The sequence below is a fragment of the Anarhichas minor genome, unplaced genomic scaffold (genome assembly GCF_050575085.1).
Source record: "Anarhichas minor isolate MPS153535 unplaced genomic scaffold, ASM5057508v1 ptg000054l, whole genome shotgun sequence".
NCBI lineage: Eukaryota > Metazoa > Chordata > Actinopteri > Perciformes > Anarhichadidae > Anarhichas > Anarhichas minor.
Genome location: NW_027466500.1, coordinates 3,042,094 through 3,061,329, shown reverse-complemented (window position 1 = coordinate 3,061,329; position 19,236 = coordinate 3,042,094). Strand labels below are relative to the sequence as shown.

Here is a 19,236-nt window from a genome sequence, read left to right as displayed (position 1 = left end):
AAAGGTTAAAATTGCTTTTTTGGCCGTTTGTTTAACACGATTCTTTTCCCCAGAAACAATCCCCTAAAATAAAGAGAGAAAAAAGGAGCCACGAGAGTTGAGTTGATGATTTATTCAAAAATAAATTACCGGAGATATCTTTAAAAGGCAGAAAATACATTGTCTCCGACCCACTCGTCACAATCAAAAGATTTTCCTATCAGAATCCAAATATTCACACCACGTGTTTCTATTAACATGCATCCTCATGAAACGGATGTAAACTAACGTAAACCCTACAGCAGCAACTTATTCTTAAACAAACCAGACTGTTAAGTTGAGCAAGAAAACAGCAAATTGTCGACTGATTCACTATAAAATGTATACAAAGTTTATTTAAATATTGAATCCAACAACATGCCCGATTTGCGTATGTGATCACAGAAGAAGAGACTGTACAGTGTGAGAAATAATGTGGATGGAATCAACAAAAAGAGAAAGAGCTCAGAGAGAAATAGCTCAACAGTTTTGGGAGATACGCCGTTTCACTTTGTTGCAGAGTTAAACAGGAAGATGAGGCTGGAGCCAGTTAGCTTAGCATAACAATTGGAAAAAGGGCAAACAGCACTTTGGTTCGTGTATGACTTTAACAAACAAGATATTCTGTGTTTATTGAGCTTTTAAGCTGCTGCTTTAGGCTGTTCCCCCTGCTGGCTGTATATTCAGCCTACAGAGATGATATAAATTTAACTGACTCAAGAAAGCAAATGAGCGTATTTTCCAAAATGTTTAACCAACCCATTAAAAGATGTAATAGGAGTTTGAGCTCCAACTAAATAAGGCTCCTAAAATCAAGAATCAAAGTCTTAAACCTGTGAGGGAAACCTTCTAGTGCAGCTTTAAAAAGAAAAACAAAAAAGGCAGTGGAAGAGGAAATGGTTCAACATGAAAGTCCTCCCTGGCTACTTAACTACAGACACCGTGGCTGTAAAAGCCGATAGCTAGTTTAATGCTACGACACAGTAGCTCTTAACACCATGCAGAGGGCCAAACACTGAAGGCCAGATAAAACATTAGTCCTAATTTAAAAAAACACTTCAAAGCTCGAGGCTTCCTACAGTTCTCTTCACCATTACAATCACAACATATTAAAGGGAAAGACGTGCGGACGTCTAGAAGCAACCTGAGCCCAGCGTGGGATGATGGTACCGGGTTAACCTTCCACACTTATTGAGAGGAACTGAATGAATGGAGTCAGGCAGCTGAGCTCGTAGCATGTCAGAAGAAGAAGAAACGTTCTACACGGTTCAGATTTGTAGAAGACGGACTGGAAAATAAAAAGTGAAATGCCTCTCCAGCTGGTCCAGGACAGGATTTTCAATTTACTTTCAATTCATAAATCAATAGAATCCATTTCCTGATTATACTGAAATATAACAGACTCAACAATCACCTCACCATTAGTCGATAGTCACTTGTGCTTGTAGGAAACGTTCATTAACAGGCTGAAGAGAAAGTAAACCGAGCTCTGAATTGTAAGACAAGACGATTAAATGCACAGAAAAGCGTTTCAGTTTGCATCCATTGTTGATAACATCTGCCCACAGCGGTATCAGTTTTCCCTGAATTGCAGCTCAATCCTGAAGCGAGTGCAGTCCGCTACCAGCATATGTGTGTGTGAGTGTGCACGCGTGTGTGTGTGTGTGACAGCCTACAATAAAAGACACATCTATCACAGCATGGCACACTGGAGAAGAGGACAGTCCTTCAGGTCCGGTTTTGGCGACGTTACCGGCTTCTTCCGTCCTCTCGTGAACGTGCAGTTCCTGCTCTGAGGCACTGGGGGGCGATGAAGAGCAGGGCAGGTCCACAGCAGATGAAGATGGGGGCAGCCATGGGGTGACGATGGACGTTTGGGAGGGTGTGTGTGTGTGGGGGGGGGGGGGGGTTAAAAGAGGGTCAGCTTTGGTGTTGAACTAGTTCCACAGTTCTAGGATTGAACACATTGGGCGAGTGGGCAGGAGGGTGATGAAGATGAGGAGGAAGAGCGTCAGTGAGTCTTTATAACTTGGTGTGCTGCGAGCCCGGTTCTGTCAAGCTGGCTCTGATGGAGTTAACCACCGTCTGTCTGACGGTGTCTTCCATATAATGTTCACTTAGTGGCTTCAAAAGCTGCAGGAGGAGAGACAGAAAGAGGAATTTGTGTGAGAAAAAAAATCAAGTTAATTAGTCTAAAAGACAAAAGTATCCATAAAGGGGACAAAGAAACTGAAAGAAAGCAGGTTAGGGAAGAAAAACATTTAAAGTAAAATAAAGAAACCCAAGATTCACAACTGAACAAAACCTCTTCAACTGAAATAAACAAATCAATCATCCAAGATTATTAACAACCGTTTGGGCCGGCGTCACGTCTTTGAGATCCTGAGATGGGTCTGGCCCGTCAGTGTCCACGCGTTAAAGTATAAGAATCCAGCACCATTGGACTGAAAAGTAACTATCAAGAAGCCAGCAAACTGCACACGTTTTGATATGAAAAAGGAAGATCGACAGTCTGCAACACCGGCCGGCAGCTACTTCATCTTCTTGTAGTTGTTGTTGAGAGCAGACGGAGCTCCGAGGCCCAGCGGCGCTCCTGATGGGAATGAAGGGAGGAGAGAGACGGGCCAAGCCAGGCGCCTCCTGACAGGCTCCAAAAGTTTGGAAAACACCTAAGAGGACAGCAGGGAGGAACGGGAGAGTTAAAACGAGGAACTGACAGGAAGAGGAAGGGGGAAAGAAAAAAAGATCGATCCAGATTCAGGAGAAATAAAGAAGGTTAGAAAAGAAAAGATGAGAAGATGAGAAAACTGGGTAGATGTTGAACCTTACAAACGAAACAAAAGAAAAACAGGGAGACCGGCCGCAGGAGGTGGAGAAAGGAAAAGGAAAGGAAATGATGTTGAGAACAGAAGATCAGAGAACCAACAGCTCTCACCTTTCTCACTGTCTTCTGTGAAGCAGAGAGGGAGGAGGAGACACAGAAGCAGAGGAAGGAAGGAGAAGTCAGAGGAGACACGAGGGCTGCGTTCGTGTTGAATCGCAAACATTCATGAAACTAGATTAAATAGATAAGAAACACAGAAACACCCCGACTCTATATCTGAGTCTGCAGGACAACAACCGATGGAGCAAATAACAGAGGCTGCTGATGGAGTTTCAGTGTGGACGGAGCGCTGGAAGGTGATTTAAGAGTTTGTGAGACGGATGTGAAGACAATCATAAACATGCAGCGGACAGAAGGAATTTAAAACTGATGGAAGGATGCTAGTTTCCCTTTTTAAAACACAGAAACTAAACTACAGCAGAAACCACCGGCAGGAACACTAAATAAAACACTTTATATTTGTATTCATTTGGAGAAAAGAAAATGCGATTAAAATGTCAATCACTTAAAAACGTAATGTGAATCTTGTCTTAAGCTTTGACAACAATGTTCAAAAGTAAAACAAACAACAATATATTAGCTGCTAAATGGCCGATAACCAGGAAGTATACGTTTTGAATGGGACATCTTCATCAGTGCTCTCTGGTGGACAAACTCTGTAATGTAGGTCTGTAACAAACAAGTCCACCACCAAGAGGATTGCCAACTATTTTATTATAACTGATTAATAATTTGAATTACCCATCAAGCACAAATGAAGATTTGCTTCCAGCTTCTGAAATGTGATGATTTGTTGCTCAGTGACAACCTGAAGACATCACTGTGGGCTTTGACATTAGATACTCTTAGACTTTAACTTAGTTTGAGACCTAATGTCATGGACATTTTGTCTGTTATACAAACTTATATATCTTTGGCATTTCTGAAGTGCAATATGTAGTTACAGAAGGTTATTTCTGCTTTGATATCTGACACATTTCCTATTTACAGACCTTTTCTGTTGAAAAACATTGATGTTAAAGTGTATCAGTTGTAGCTTAAAGTACCGGATATAACTCAAAATACCTATATGCCAACTTACCATTCAAACCAAATTCCACCTATTTCCTGCCACACAATAACTGTTCTTGGTGGACACACACACACACACACACACACACAGGACCCACCTGTTCCCAGATTGTCTCGGCCACCAGATCTATCAGCGTCCCCACCTCCCGAAACTCTCCAGAGTACTTCACATAGGCCCAGGCGCAGAGCGACAGCAGCGCCACGCCCATGACCAGGTTAGCCAGCGACGCCAAGGTGCTCAGGCCGATGAAGCCCGTCAGCCCGGACACCACGTAGGTGACAAACATGACGGCGAAAAGCGTGGCGGGCGTGCGCGCCGTGTAGAAGATGTTCTTGCCGTCGTTGTGCTTCGAGAAGTTGGCGTAGGCCTCGCCCAGCTCGGACTCCAGCTGGTTCTGGTAGCGCTGGCAGAACTCGTCTCCGCCCATTTTCTTCACGGAGCAGAAGTGACGCACCGAGTGCTCGAGGAACTCCTCGTGGCAGCGCTCCAGGTCGGCCGGGGCGATGTACGGCTTGTCCCCGCCGCAGACCTGAGAACGACGGAGGAAGAGATGAATACGACTCCAGCTGCACGTGCATTAGGGCCCATTTTGGAAGATTTTTATTAGAGCTTAAATAATTAAAATGACTCCGTTAGTGTGCCGCAAGCTGCTTGTAAACATAACACCTCCCCCCTCCGATGATAACTCATGACGACTGAAAGATAAACACGCGCTCACCAGCTCCATGTTCTTGCCGTACATGTCTTTGGCTCCTGCCACAGCTGTCAAGTTGTTGGCTTCTGCTGTCGCCTGACAAACAGGAGAAGACGATGAGGTTCAAGATAAAAAACAAAAAGTGTGAGCCGTACTTGATAGGATCCCTCAGACGGTGACTAACCTGCAGCATGGACTTCGGGTGAGGCAGTTCCTCCCCTTGGTAGATCTTTATGTAAGCCTGCAGTAATGGAAAATAATACAGTTTATCACACCAGTGTTTCCTGAACAATGAAGATGACACAGGAAGTCAACAGCCTGGGGGACATATCGTACACGTGTTGTGTGTCCGTGCAGTGACTAAACTTGGATTGTTTTTTCTTTTTATCTACGGGACATTGTTGACATGTACGGTGGCAAAACACCCGAAACAATTTTGTGCCGTTTATGCACCCTCAAGCTTTTGTTTGTCTTTTTTTGTTGGTTTTAATTAGTGTGGACTTTAATAAAATCTTGCAGGACCTTGAAGTACTCCAGGAGGTCTCTGCAGGTGACTTTGTTGCCTCCGATTTCCTTTTCCACCAGGCGGTCTGGGGCCAGGAGGAGAGGCACCAGTCTGGCCAGCGCCCTCTTAAAATCACTATCGATGTCTGAAACACACACACACCTCGATTGTCCTCTGAAAAGTGACATTTCAGTCCAGCATGCTTCAGCCATCACTCGTCTTTGTTATTAGTTCATGTTCTTGTTTTTCTCACCTCTCAGCCTGCCGTCAAAGTACCGGTTTGTGGCCACCTTGAGGCCCGGATGTGGCAGCAGGAAGCAGTCGATGTTTGAGAAGCAGGAGTGGATGTGCTTCCTCACATTCTGCAGCTCCTCGTGCTGGTGCTGTTTCACCTGAGTCAGCAGACAACAATTGACTCACAGTGAAAGTGTGTGCTTTTTCTTCTCTCGTCATTGACTGATGTGTGGAGCGTGTAAACACACGTGAAAAAGAGGTGTGGTGCGTCTGACAGGAGCAGCGAGTGTGTGACCGGCTGCATACACGTCTTCAACAATGTGTAGAAAGCTCAGGGTAGAAAAATAGTCCAGTATCCACAAAAAAACAAATCTGCATTTTCAAATTGTTAAAAAAATAAAATAAATAAAGATTCTCACTTCTAGTCTTTTGTTCAGGAAGTTGTTGCCTCCTTCCAGTCCGTAGTTGTGCTCATAAGGATAACACCAGTCCCGAATCAGAAACATCAGCGACTGAAACACAGTTTTAACTCGTTTCAATTCTACAGATATGTTAATAATCTCCTAATATTATTATTATAAAACTGCATGATTTGCTGTGCAGCTACTTATTTAATATAATATCACTCTATGGACATGATGCATGTTCTATATAGCATTCAGACGACATGCATGTTCACAGTCAGTACCTGGAAAGGTTTTAGGTAGATCTCTTCCATTGCCAGGCGGCCATATTCTGTGAAGAGCTGAATGTGAGAGGAAAAACAAAGTTGATGATCCGGTAACAGGAGTCACTGTAACTTTGGTGCCATTTTCCCCAGATGAGGAGACGACGTGACACCAACCTGCAGATGCTGCAGGTCGTCCTCCTGGATGTTCTGGGTGAGGTTGTACACCTGAAAAACAAAAAGAAGAAACACAACATGGGACGACATTGTAAGTGAAAGAAGAAGCAACAGCATATTTACACCAGACAACACAAGCTTTTTAAGTCCCACCTGTACAGAGCTGGTCATTGTGCTGAGGGCGAACACCGTAGCACAGTCCTTTATGGTGGACTGGCTGTCAAAAGCTCCCTGAGTGTCCACGAGGAGCACAGCGACCTGTTGACAAGAGATGCAAGAGATGTAAAATACTGCAGCCTGTCGGCCAAGTAGGGTCTTTATGTTTAATGTTTACAGTGTTAAAACACAGAAATCTGATCTGCAGCAGGTTCCTTATGAGCTTCATGTGAGGATGAAGCTCATAAGGACTTATTGTACTGTTTGTTTGATCACCGTCTACCTTGCTGCCATCAGGCTTGTCGACCACAAAGACTTCGCTCCAGATCTGAATTCCCGTGGTTTCCCTCTCGCAGCCCCCTCTCCAGGTGAACCCTGTGAGGGGCTCATCATCACCTCCAATCCACGACGCACTCGGTTGTTGCTGAAGGTAAGAAGGAGGAGACGAGGATAGAGGAGACGAGGATAGGACAAGGCAAGAGGAAAGAGGAATAAAAGAAGAGATGAGAAAATGGGTTGGGACAGGAAAAAAAGGGTTGAGAGAGAGAGAGAGAGAGAGAGAACTCTTCCGTTCTTTCTTGATAGCCGACTTAAACCACCACAGGACACTGTAGCATCACAAGTCATACCATCGTCCTCGTGTTTTTACAGTGTACAGAGTAACAGGCGTCAACAAATCACTCGGAGACACTGATTGAGTCACACAGAAACAAGAATATGCTGCAGCACAAGGCTTTATGTAATGTTTATCTTGTCAGTCTTTTGTTTTACGGATCATTAAAAAGGCCCTCATTCAAAAGAAGTTGTGTTAAAGCAGCACGTTGTGACCTTGTTTTTGTTTCCAGCCGACATGTGAGGAAATCCACGGACCACAAATAGGAGGTGCGCCAACATGTCTCACCGGACAAGCAAATACCTGATTTGCAAGGCAAAGAATGAGAGAACACTGATTCTTGGTGTGTACGACACAATGTCTGTGCTGAAGGCCTCGTCACTACAGAGCAGCAATGCAGCTCGTCACTTGACGAGAACGTGTAGCTGCAGTCCAATAACAACAGATGAACACACACGACTGTGACAGCTGATGTTTGCAACATTAACCTCTGGATGGAACTGAATATCAAGAGTCCGAAGAAACAATATCAGTATTCAGGGGAAAATGTGAGCATGTGCAGATCCGGTCAGACTTGCATGAATGAAAACATTCATAACAGCTGTGAGAGAAACATTCCTCCCTCTTTACGGGTGTGTGTGTTAAAGTGTGTGTGTGTGTGTGTGTGCGTGTCTCAGAGAGAGTATGTGCAAGTGAGTGTAAGGTGATCCTGGCTGCTTCTGAAAGACTAGTTGTTGTTAAGACACACAGTTGTTAGAGCTCAAGAGAGAGTGAGTGTGTGTGTGAGTGTGTGTGAGTGTGTGTGTGTGTGTGTGTGTGTGTGTGTGTGTGTAATGTACCACTTGGTGTTATTCATATTTACAGATATTATATAAAAGGCCAGTAACCACACAGGGAAATTAGGTGTATTGGACCGAAACGCTTATATTATTATTACATTAAAAAGGTTCCCAAACTCTTATTCTGAAACCTAAATATGGTGACGTTCACCTTCCCAGAAGGTGGAGACCAGTTAAACCACCGCGCCGCGTTGACGCTGCACATGTTAGTCACCTGGTTGAGTCACTTTCTCAGGATGAGACCGAACAAGACGCACTTGTCTGTATGGTTGTAACCTCGTCTGCTCTACTTATTCATCCAGCCCACCTGTTTTCACAATCTCTACTGCCTGTGAATGTTACACAATATTAAAGTGCAGGAGGAGTTATGTTTACTGAGCTCATGTAAACACGCCATCAGCAGGAGATGATTGATTGATTGATCTCACCTGACTGTGCATGTAGCGCAGCATGAAGTCCAGCAGGAAGGACTTGCCCTTGCGGAAGGCCCCGGCCACCGACACCACCACCACGTTCAGGTCCTTCACGTGGTCCTGCAGCAGGATCCGCTCCAGCGCCGCGGCGTCCAGCTCGAAGCTGTGCTCGTCCTCGTTGGCCACGACGATCTGGATGGGCCTGGCCTTCTCCTCTTCTTCCTCCTTCTTCTTCTTCTCCTCCTCCTCCTCCTCCATCACAGCAGCCTGAAGACATGAGTTTGCAATCAATCAGTGGCTTTCTCTGGCATCAGGAAAGCATTTAGGTCGTTATAATGATGATGAGGCAGGTTGCACGGAGGAAACGGGGAACTGAAAATAACAACGCTGAGATCAGCAATTAAAGCGTCTGCGGGGGGGAAATAAGGTGAAGACTTTCAGGAGCCTGATGTACAAGACACAGAGATTTCTCATAGATAAATCTTAGCTTAATGTTGGAAATACAGCAACACTTTACCTCTCCTTCCAGAAACTCGTCTGGTGAGGGGGTGAGGTTGGCTTTTTTGCCCGAGTTTGAGGCGGTGGTCCTGGGGAGCAGTTCATCCTCCAGGTCCTCGGGCCGGGCTAAAGGAGGCCTCTGCTTGTGCCGATGAATGGGGACATCTTCCATACCACTCAAGCCTTTAGATAACCGGACAAAGTAGAGAGAAAAAGATTAAATTACACCGTTTAGATAACGTCATGCTGCGTGTTGATGTACAAGACAACGGGCGTAAAGTGGGGAGCAAGATGTGGAGGCGGGGTTTATGCGTTTAAGATCAAACACCACCGGGTTTCATCGTCATAAGTTTGGAGAAGTTTAAGAGAAGGAGAAATGTCCTCCATGCGGTCATATTGTAGATCTTTCCAGCTAAATACTGTCATCCACTCTGGTCGGCCCATCTAGGTCAAGCTCAAAAATAGCCTGAAAATCAAAGGGCCAGCCAAAAAAAACAAAAAAAAGACAGAAGAAAAATAAGTTAATTAAGGAGACAGCATTTTCACATTCTTCATCTCAGCCGGTTTCTATGAAAGTACTTTCTTTTTAAGTATCCAGTATGTTGCCTCTAGAACTGTAAGATACCGTCCTTCCTGTCACAGTAACAACCGCAGTAAAAGTCTGCTGAACCACAAACTGACGCACGCAGACGGGTAGCTCGTCTTGGTAGCGTTACATTGTAGTTCTCAGACCTCTATGAAGCATTATTCACAAATGAAGCTGCTTGAACAAACATTTACAATACGACTGTTGATCCAGTGTCCTGCTTTTCTGTGCAGAAGTAATTACACCCCCCACCCCAGGTGTAGAATTAATCCCAGGTACAGGATTAAGATGACTCCCTGCAGCACAAACTGAAAGTGGCATTCCATCGGCCATAAGCATGCCACTGAACAGGACAACTAGCATTAATCATTGCTCATTCAAATATTTCAAATGACTGGCCAGTCAACCGCACCACAGTGACTCTCACCACATTCAAATCAGCAGGACCCATCCCTTGATGGACACGCTGGACCTGCATGCAAGTCACTGACGTCCTCATTCAATTACTCATCTGAAGAAAGAGTGCAGGGACAAAAGACACACCCTGGACACTCCACCTGTTTCCAACAGTGAGAACTATTACTGCATAGAATAAAACGTTGCTACGTCATCTATGTCAAGCAAGTAGAACCAAATTATTTCACTCTACCGGTGTAGACATCCAAACCAAATGTCGCCATCGTTCACTACAGAGAGCACCGACAGCGGTGCAATGTGTGGCTGACAGAGGAAGAGGGCATGAAGCTGTACCAACCAGTTTATCACAAACGTGTCCCCACGTGTCCCCAGGTAGTGAGCTACATCAGCAGCAAACACACAAGCTAGAGACCACACCTTTCTTTCCACAAGTACATCAGCAGGTAATCTCCAACAAGCGCCGTCTATCTGCTGGTCTAAAGCTACTTTAGACTGGGCCACTTTAAAGAAAGCAGGAGGGCCGCTGTGAGTCCCTCAAATAGGACAACTGGAAATGGGGCATCCACGAGATCAACTCTGTAGTCGCTGCAAATCCACCAAAAGAAAAGCAGCCGTGCCCTGCTGGTCCGTATGCACGGAGCAGTAATCTAGCCATACAGTAATCTGCTCTCCGCACACAAATTAGCCTAGCGGACTTCATCAGTCCGAGGCCGTGCAGGACCACATCCGAGTCCAGAGCAGCTCTCAGCAGGATGAAGTGGCTCAAAGGGGACCCACACAAAGACACCATTCTGCTGGGACCGCGAGGAGAACACAATAAGCATGCAAGGAAGCACAACAGCCGGTGAAAACGTATTATCTTTGCCGATATGCGCCTTCACCACTACACTGATAAAGTGGCACCGTCCTTCAGCCTCAGCTCGCAGCAAACGAGGGCAGAACTAAAATTAGCTACTTCACCTCTTATCATGGAGCCACTGAGCAGATGTTAACTGGCCTACATAATATTTTCTCTGCACAGCGTTGCACACACAAAGTTGTGAGGGGATAAGATGAGTTTGTATAGCGCACAAAGCATGAAGCATCACACACAGACACACAAGTGTGGGGTCTATCTTTAACTATGCATGGCAGGAACAGAGTGCAGGCCGGTCCTACATCGCAGCACTGCGTCTCTCTTCCCCTGGACTATATCTGAGGCAGACTCTGATAAGTCCACGGACCACTTGACTTAAACGGGAGCCTTCATAGGAATGAAGACCCCCGACAAACCCTTGGGAGTGAAGTTGAAGCATGCGAGGAAAATATCACCACTGCTGCGAGTTAGACGGCGACAAATACGCCGCAAGCGAGATGTTAAATATTTGCTGATGCCGTCTTTTTTTTAAACCACATTTTGGATCGTAGGAGAGAACACTGACAGTTTAAGTGTTGAGAAATTCATGCTGGAGTCGTTTCTCTACTGTTGCAAGACTATTATTAATTATTAATACCAGTGCTTCTCAAGCAGGGTTTCAACACCCGCATGTCACATCCAGGCTATATGTATTCTTAATTATTTGGAGAAAATGAATCTTTTGAGTGACCACTGGCTATATAGGTTTATTATATGTCAAGACAAAGACACTGCAGAGTTTGAGTTAACGAAAGCAGACGAATCATCCACTGTAGATGCAGTTACACTGACTTTCATGCACAGCCGCACCAATAGACAACCTGCCACGGCCTCTCTGGACAAGAGTCAAGGAGGGCAAATGTTCAGCAGCAGCAAGCAGACCGATCAGTAGTCCGTGAGGACAAAGTGCAGACTAAGAGCAGCCGCAGTCAGTGAATGCTGTTGCCACAGAGTCAGCTGGTCCGTATGAAAGTAGACATAAAGGTTATCGTGATAAAAAGTATCTCAGTGAGGAACCTTGGGGAGACTGACAAACCGTTTAAGAGTCTGTACAAGGGTGAGAGAAAGGTTACAATAACAGTGAGTGTGCTGAGAATTAGCTATGAACACCTCCAAAAAAAGTTTGAAATGATGTGAATTTTTCTGACATTTTTGCTCATTTAAACAACTCACTGATGATTGATCGATAATCAAAATTGCTGATATTTAAGTTGCCAACTTTAGTCAATCAACTACTCAATATAAACAAGGTGCTGGCAGTAGCCCTATTTTCCCCCCCAATACCGCTTTAAATCTAATTTAAGGACGGCACCGTTTGTCAGTCAGGGATGGGAACATGAATCGTCGCTGATTTACCAAATTAACCGTACATTTAGTGGAAAAGAAACCTTGATCGAGATATTTAAAAAAATAAATAGTTAACACATTTAATTAAAAAAGCAAATTCAATGCAAGAAATATCAGCATCAGATGTGACATGTGTTAATTTTAGCATCAGTCAACAATGTGTTAATGACTATGGTTTACATAAATAATAATAATACATGTTCAGAGGACAACATTAGCCGTTTAACGTTGATAAGTCTGCTGGAGAACTGAACAGACTAATAATAGAGCATTTAAATATATCCCAGAGTCATTAGTGCCATGAAGAAGATTAACGTGTTGTGTTTAAGTTGGACTGAACAGAAAACTGGTGCAGCACAGAGCGAGCTGCTCCAAAACTTCACAAACACGTGCACTTGAAGCCAATACAGGTGTGACTAGTGCAGCTCCTCGTTCACGAGCCGCCAGGTGAAAGTGACGGTCCGGACAAATGAGCCGACAGGTGTCGCGGGTGAATTTGGTACCCGAGCCAGAATCGGTTTCACTCGAGTTAACGAGGGAAAAAACATGTTATGACAAAGCGAAAACACACGCCGGCAACACGTTTCTGCTTCAACGTTAATTTTAAACGCAGTTTAGACTGTGTTGACACTATGTTTGCAGACTAACGTTGGAGGAGACACATTCTGACACGGGGTACCACATTTTTCACGACACCAAATGAAAACAGAGGCTGTAACGGAAAAGCGAGTTCAGAAAAGACAAAGACGATCGAAGCAAAAGTGCATTGTTTTAATCCCCCCTCGCTCCTCAGCTCCTCACTCCTTAATCGCTTCACTGTCACACATCCACTCGACAAGATCAACAACGGTTTACCTTCGTCAATGCCTCGGCTTTTGCAGTTGGGCTCGAAGTGATTTCTGCTCCTCAACCCGCTCACCTCCGCCATCTTGGACTAAATGAAACCTAACGTGGCTGACGTCAAAGGAGCTTTATTTTTCTTCTCACGCTGTCTGCCGCCCCGAGGCTGCTGCAGCTGAGTGTAGTCCGTCCTCCGCACTAGTATGCAAGCTATTCAGTTAATTTCACACAAGCGAAACTCAAAAGATATTTTAAAGTATCAGAAGAACATATTATTTTAAATACACAGCCATTACACACCCTTCATTTCTTTGACACTAGTCTGCTGCAAATTATAGGCTTTGTAAAGTTAGTCTATTTCATAGTTACACACTGTTGTTGTTTCAGGTATATGAAAACACGTGTTGCATTAATCAATCAATATTCCACCCCTCTTTGCAGTTTTTATTCTTGTTTACAATTGACAGAAATCTGACTTATAGATATGTTATGTTGTTATTCATCGTTGCCTATACTTTTTTTTTACATAGGCCTATTATGTCATTATCTTTATTCACGTATGTCTACAGTTAAATGTTTATTTGACCGTCATCATTGTTGTCTTTGTTCAGCTGTATGTTTATTTCTTGCTTCTCGTCAAAAGATATTAAATGCCTTCAATAAGTGTGGAACAAAGAGAATATGTATGTATGTTTGTTGTTTAATAGTGTTACTTCAAATCTTAAAAAAACGAATTCATAGTTTACAAGTTAAAGTTTTTAAAAAAAATAGCCGTACAATAATCAAAGTTTAACACTCAAAAACTCAGCTAATGTGTCATCATCAGGGCTGTGTGTGTGTGTCGCTTCATACAGTTTGATTGATAACACCCCAAGCAACTGACTGTCATTTGATTTATCTGGTGAGTTCATCTATCTTAGGTGGTTTTGGTGTTATTTAATAATCACCTCCCTTTCTATTTGTCACTATAGAAGATGACTGACTCATTCACAGACAGGGTGTAACTACTTCTTATTTTCCTGTTGTACTGGGTAGTATGACCAATCTGTTTGTTTCTTTTGTCATCCACTAATAACATACTCTTTAACATTACTGTTTCCATCCTAAGAATGTGAGATAGGAATCTTGGAGGAAATTGGATCCATTTCCTCAACATGTCTCTGGACTGCCAACAGCAGACCACACTCACATTTTATACAGACATTCATGGTCTCCTGAGGATGACGTTGACTTTTCCAGTACCTTCAGGTTGAGGTCGACCTTTGTGATTTTGAGATATCTCAACAACTATTGGATGTATTACTATGAACTCTAACTATTATCAGGTCCACATTTCAGGTTAATTTTGCTTTCGCATGCAGACTGCCCAAGATAACACTTATCTCCTGTGTTGAGCCAGATATCTGGATGCAGATATGTTGTTCGCTGGCGAACTTTATGGTGTTTTAACTCTCAGCGACGATGTCTGCCAAAACAAAATGTCATAAAAGCTCTTCACCTCAGTGGGTAAACTCACTTCATGTGTTTACGCAGCTGTTCATGTCCAGCATTATGTTCTGACATTGTGAAAAAGACTATCTGCTGTCAGAGATGCGTAAATAGTGGGCAGCTTTTTACTTCAAGCCCTGTAATTCAATGCCAGATTACAGTTGGCTGCTGAGGCGTGGTGCTCAGTTTGCTGCTGTGGAAGATATGACGTTAAAACCAATAAATATGCTTTAATAGACTATTTAGAATGAAGTATGTGGATGTAGATTTGAATATGAACAAAAGTCTCCAGCCATGTTAATGGCTCTGTGAACTCTAACTCCTCTGACCTGGACACACTAAAGTAACCTTAAGTAACCCTGCACATCATCAGCCAATCGGGCTTTAGTTGGCTGGCTGTGATTGGGTGTCTGTCGAGTGCTGGATCAACTCTCCCTCTCTCTCTGTGGGACAACCCCACATATCCTGGAGCTCCTGCTCCATTTCGGGATTAGATGTGACATTTAGGAGTCACTGAAGGACTCTCTTGTCTCTCCTGTCATTGATAAAAGTCGTATAGATAAAAGTTATTGTCAAGGAATATCCCTGATTGTAAACGTGTGTCTTTTGCAGGCAGTTGTGAACAGTATTTGAAGGTTTTACTGGGAAACTAAGGGTCAAACAGTCCAAATTGAGAGGACAACAACACCCTCAAAGCTCACCAAACATCTTTCTAATACAGATCAAACCTGGGCCTGCTCTTTATTTGAACTTCAGGTTGTCCCCGTCTTCCACGCGCTACAATGGACGAGGTCACCAGTCAAACATACGAAAAGGTCAAGACACACACAGAGAAGGACGAGGGTCATGGTCGTAAGAGCGACAGTTGGAAAATAATTAGTTGTTAGAAAGAGTGAGAGAGAGAGAGACCAGCCCTGTTAATCTGTGTCAGTGCTCTTCTATTCTTAGCCGGTCGGTCCCGTCGGCCAGCAGAAATACGAGAGACACACGTGATGACACAAGTCCTGATAAATTTAGAGAGTAACAGAAACCCCCCCAGAGCAGCACTGAACTCCAGATGTGTGGACCGCACAGTGTGTGTTTGCATGGTATAGAGGAGCTACTCTACCTGGGACACTTTCTGAGGGATTATACCTAAATTTGAATTTAAAATTAAAAACATCTATATTTATTTGAGCTCAGGAGATGGTGGAGACTGAGTAGAGGGCTCCCTCTAGTGCTGCCACGTAAAACTGCTCGGACCCCACTTATCCCAAGCGGCAAATAACTTTTACAGCACAAGTTACAGCCTGCTGATTATGATTTAATATCATAACAAATTATGACACAAAACAGAATCATTTAAAAACAAACAGAAAACATTGTTGAATAATAACAGCAGGTTCCTTATATTGTTCGTTAGTTTTTATGGCATGTTACAAAATATGATACCAGCAGAAAAGAAAAATCTCAATCACAAAGTACAGTACGAGTGGGTAATTCAGTTTTGTGACAATATGTTTGGGAATGTGTGGCCTCTAGTACCAGGGTGTTGATTTTTGTTTAACACAATACAACATGGCATAATTAGAGTTCCAGAATGAGGCCGTTCTATGAATGTCACAATGCTCCTTAGACGCAGAAAACAATTCACTTTTGTCAGTTGACGTTCACGAGCCGAGTAAGCAGCAGCTGCAGAAAAAAAGATTCAAAAGCCAACAATGGAGAAATACTTCCAACCAAGTAAGTAATTTTACACATCCATTGTGGATCAGTAAGGATGATTGTTGTCTAGAATATTTAAGGATGCCAGCTCGCAAATTTGTTAAATATAGCTACATTTTAAACGTTTTCTTTATATGTTTTACTGCCAGACTATGAGTCTTTTTGTAGGTTATTTGTTTCCATCCATCCATCCATTTTCCACCGCTTAACCGGGGTCGGGTCGCGGTGGCAGCAGGCCAAGCAGGCCGACCCAGACCTCCCTCTCACCGGCAACATGTTCCAGCTCATTCTGGGGGATCCCGAGGCGTTCCCAGGCCAGCTGGGAGGTTATTTGTTTGATGCAACTTTATTTGTTTTACTTATATATATTTTATGTATCTTACAAATAGCATCTCTGATTTTGTCACGGTCCAATACTGCCCGCGCATGTCCTAAATTTAATGGTACTGTAACGTTACTGTACTTGAGTATTTCAACTCAATGACACTTTATAGTTCTTCTCCAATACTTCAGTGGCAAATATTGAACTTTGCAGATTCAGATTGTACACAAAAAAGCTTCATTGAAGTATAGCCAACATTGTATACAACAGAAGACTTTTTCTTGTAACGTTATATTTCTTACATTATCTCACTTTTACATTAAAACATTAAAATGGAGCTGGGAAACACTTTTGGGAGAATGTAGGAGCTATAAGGAACGTTAACAAAATCAGGAAATGTTCAATGTTAACAGCTAATTGCTGATTTGTCAACTTTCCTGTATGTCCTGTCTTTCAGCATGGATGCGAACAGTCACTCGCCTGAATGCTTTAAAAAGTGATATTGATGATGATAATTACACTGCATGTAATCTGACAAAAGTCCTTGGGGAAAAGCGACACCTTTACTATCCAGCCTGCAACAGCTCTGAGCTGGACTGCATCTCTGGACCCTCCAAATCTACACCAGGACCTGGAGGTCTCCACATGTGTGAGCCAGTCAGCATGGGTACTGACTTCCCTCCCACAAATGAAGACTCTTCTCCCCTGGTGAAGGCTTCGCGTCGTCTGAGTAGTGACATTGAGGCGTCTTCTTGCACTGAGGTCACAGAAAGCAGCCAGATATTGAGGATTCTGCATCAGGTCACTTTCAGCTCCAACTACGGTGACCCCTGTGTATCAAGGCTACGAGACTGTTGGTCGCAGAGACCTCTACGCTCCCCTATCGGACATATCTGGATTCGTGGATGAGGGCTTCCCACTTTGCACCCAGATTGATTGTGATAAATGGGAGCAGGATGTCTCCCTGGGTGTCGCATCCTCCATCAACTACTATGAAGCCATTTCAGTAAAATATAATGATTTGGTCTAATGGACATTGTTACAAATTCCTTCTCCCGAAATGTTTTATAATCTGTCTGGCTTTTATAACAGAATAAAATGGACCGATTTCATTCAGCATTGTTTGACAGGGTTTTTCCTTAAGACCTTCAGAGTTTCACTACTGGACTAATTCATTTTGCACATGTTTCCACATGTTTATTATGTATATGTATAAGATAGTGTATGGCATTAGGATGTACATTTTATACATTGTTTTAGAATTTAAGCCATCAATTTCCAGAAGCCAACACAGTTTTTGATATGATTGAACTACAACACAGAACTACAACACAGAGGCAACATCTCGTGTTACATTATTCAATATAAGTCAACATCCTTCTTTTACTATAAGATGCTTTTATGACTCTAAACTGAAACTAAAAATGGGAGTTACTTGGTAATATGCATCATGAGAAAGAATACATCCAGGACATTGTAGATAAAGGCTAGAAATGTTAAAGATTTCTGGTTTCTACTGCTACCACACGGTGGCAGTGTAGGCCCAATAGAGGGTAAAGATCGTTATTATTTTGATCTGGAACACTTATATTGATATTTATCCATTTAGACTTTTAGACTGAGGCAAAAAACTAAATCAGCATTTGATCATCACAAACAAAGAAGGAATCGGAGCTCTCATGTCCAGACAAGATGTAAATGAACTCATTCATGACTTCATCTCCAGCAGTGTGGACTATTGAAACGGCCTCCTGTGAAAAAATACCAACTTCAGCTCAGTCAGAACATTTTAACAAGACGTTTCTCCTGTTCTTAAAGCTTTGCACAGGCTTCCAGATCGTTAAAGAAAACATTTTAGTGGTGATGCTGGGTTATAAATAACTTAACAACCTGGGCCATGAACACATCTCTGATCTGTTTGATGAACAGAGACCCAGAAGGTCTTGGGATTCTTTAGGAAGCAGAACCAAACAGGTTGAAGCTGCTTTTAGCTACGATGCTGCAAACCTTTACAATCTAAATCAAAAACTGCACTACCTCCGTGTCATCGGCTGATTTATTTCTCTACTGTATTTTTTTATTTTATCAAATTTGGAGCAACTTACAACGTTTTGCTGCACTGTAACATATATCATTTTTTGTTCATTTCTATTTTATTTTCAGTTTTATTTTGTGTTTTAGATTTCTGTGTTTTACTGCATGTGAAGCACTTTGAATTGCCTCTGTGTGTGAGAGGGTGCATTAAATTAAGTTGCCTTGCCTTAAAATACAGGAATCAACTTCAATGAGTCATTTTACAATATGCAAGATCATTTTGATAAATAGTTAATAGCATTTGTGTTTTCATCCTCATACTCTTGAATGATTACAGCAGAGCTTGTGGAAATATTCTCGCTATTCGTTTCTCAAAATAATGACTTTCAATTTGGTTTGATGCATTTGATGTAAAGATATGAAGAATTACTATGAACATTAGCATTATTACTGTGTTTCTTTATTTATATTCTCAGATTTTTACAGACAATAAGTGACATGACATTACATTCAACACACACTCAGACCATCACACAGATCGCCTCGTGTTATTGGAGGAAAGTCTTCCAGGGTTGAAGTTCACCTGATCTATGTACATGTGAGTTGGGGGTTCCCTTTTCCAAGCGCATTGTGAGAACTTTGGCAAATAATCGATTTGACATCTTTTGTTTCTCTATTAGATCATTTAAAGTCACAACTGTTTGCTGTCCTGGCTCCACAATGGTGGAACCAACTCCTCATTAACATCAGAAGAAACTCTACACATCTTCTGTCGTCGACTGAAAACTCATCTGTTCAGACTGTATCCAGGCCCTTAACATAAAACAACAAAA

General features: G+C 42.8%; 1 protein-coding gene across 2 annotated transcripts; it reads right to left on the bottom strand.

Moving 5' to 3' along the window:
- Positions 1 to 97: 97 nt before the first annotated feature.
- Positions 98 to 12,965, bottom strand: LOC142931771 (atlastin-2-like). 2 transcript variants are annotated; one of them, XM_076075854.1, is made up of 14 exons: positions 12,871 to 12,965; positions 8,790 to 8,953; positions 8,288 to 8,539; positions 6,691 to 6,831; positions 6,405 to 6,509; positions 6,252 to 6,302; positions 6,096 to 6,152; positions 5,827 to 5,919; positions 5,427 to 5,565; positions 5,191 to 5,318; positions 4,853 to 4,909; positions 4,693 to 4,764; positions 4,072 to 4,503; positions 98 to 2,687 (listed from the first exon to the last, which is right to left on the bottom strand). In XM_076075854.1, the coding sequence occupies exons 1-14, from the start codon at positions 12,941 to 12,943 to the stop codon at positions 2,550 to 2,552; spliced, it is 1,902 nt and encodes a 633-aa protein (XP_075931969.1). In that variant the 5' UTR covers positions 12,944 to 12,965; the 3' UTR covers positions 98 to 2,549. The 2 variants fall into 2 exon arrangements, with proteins under 2 accessions (XP_075931969.1, XP_075931968.1); XM_076075853.1 differs by having other exon boundaries at positions 98 to 2,151.
- Between the last annotated feature and the right edge of the window lie 6,271 nt (positions 12,966 to 19,236).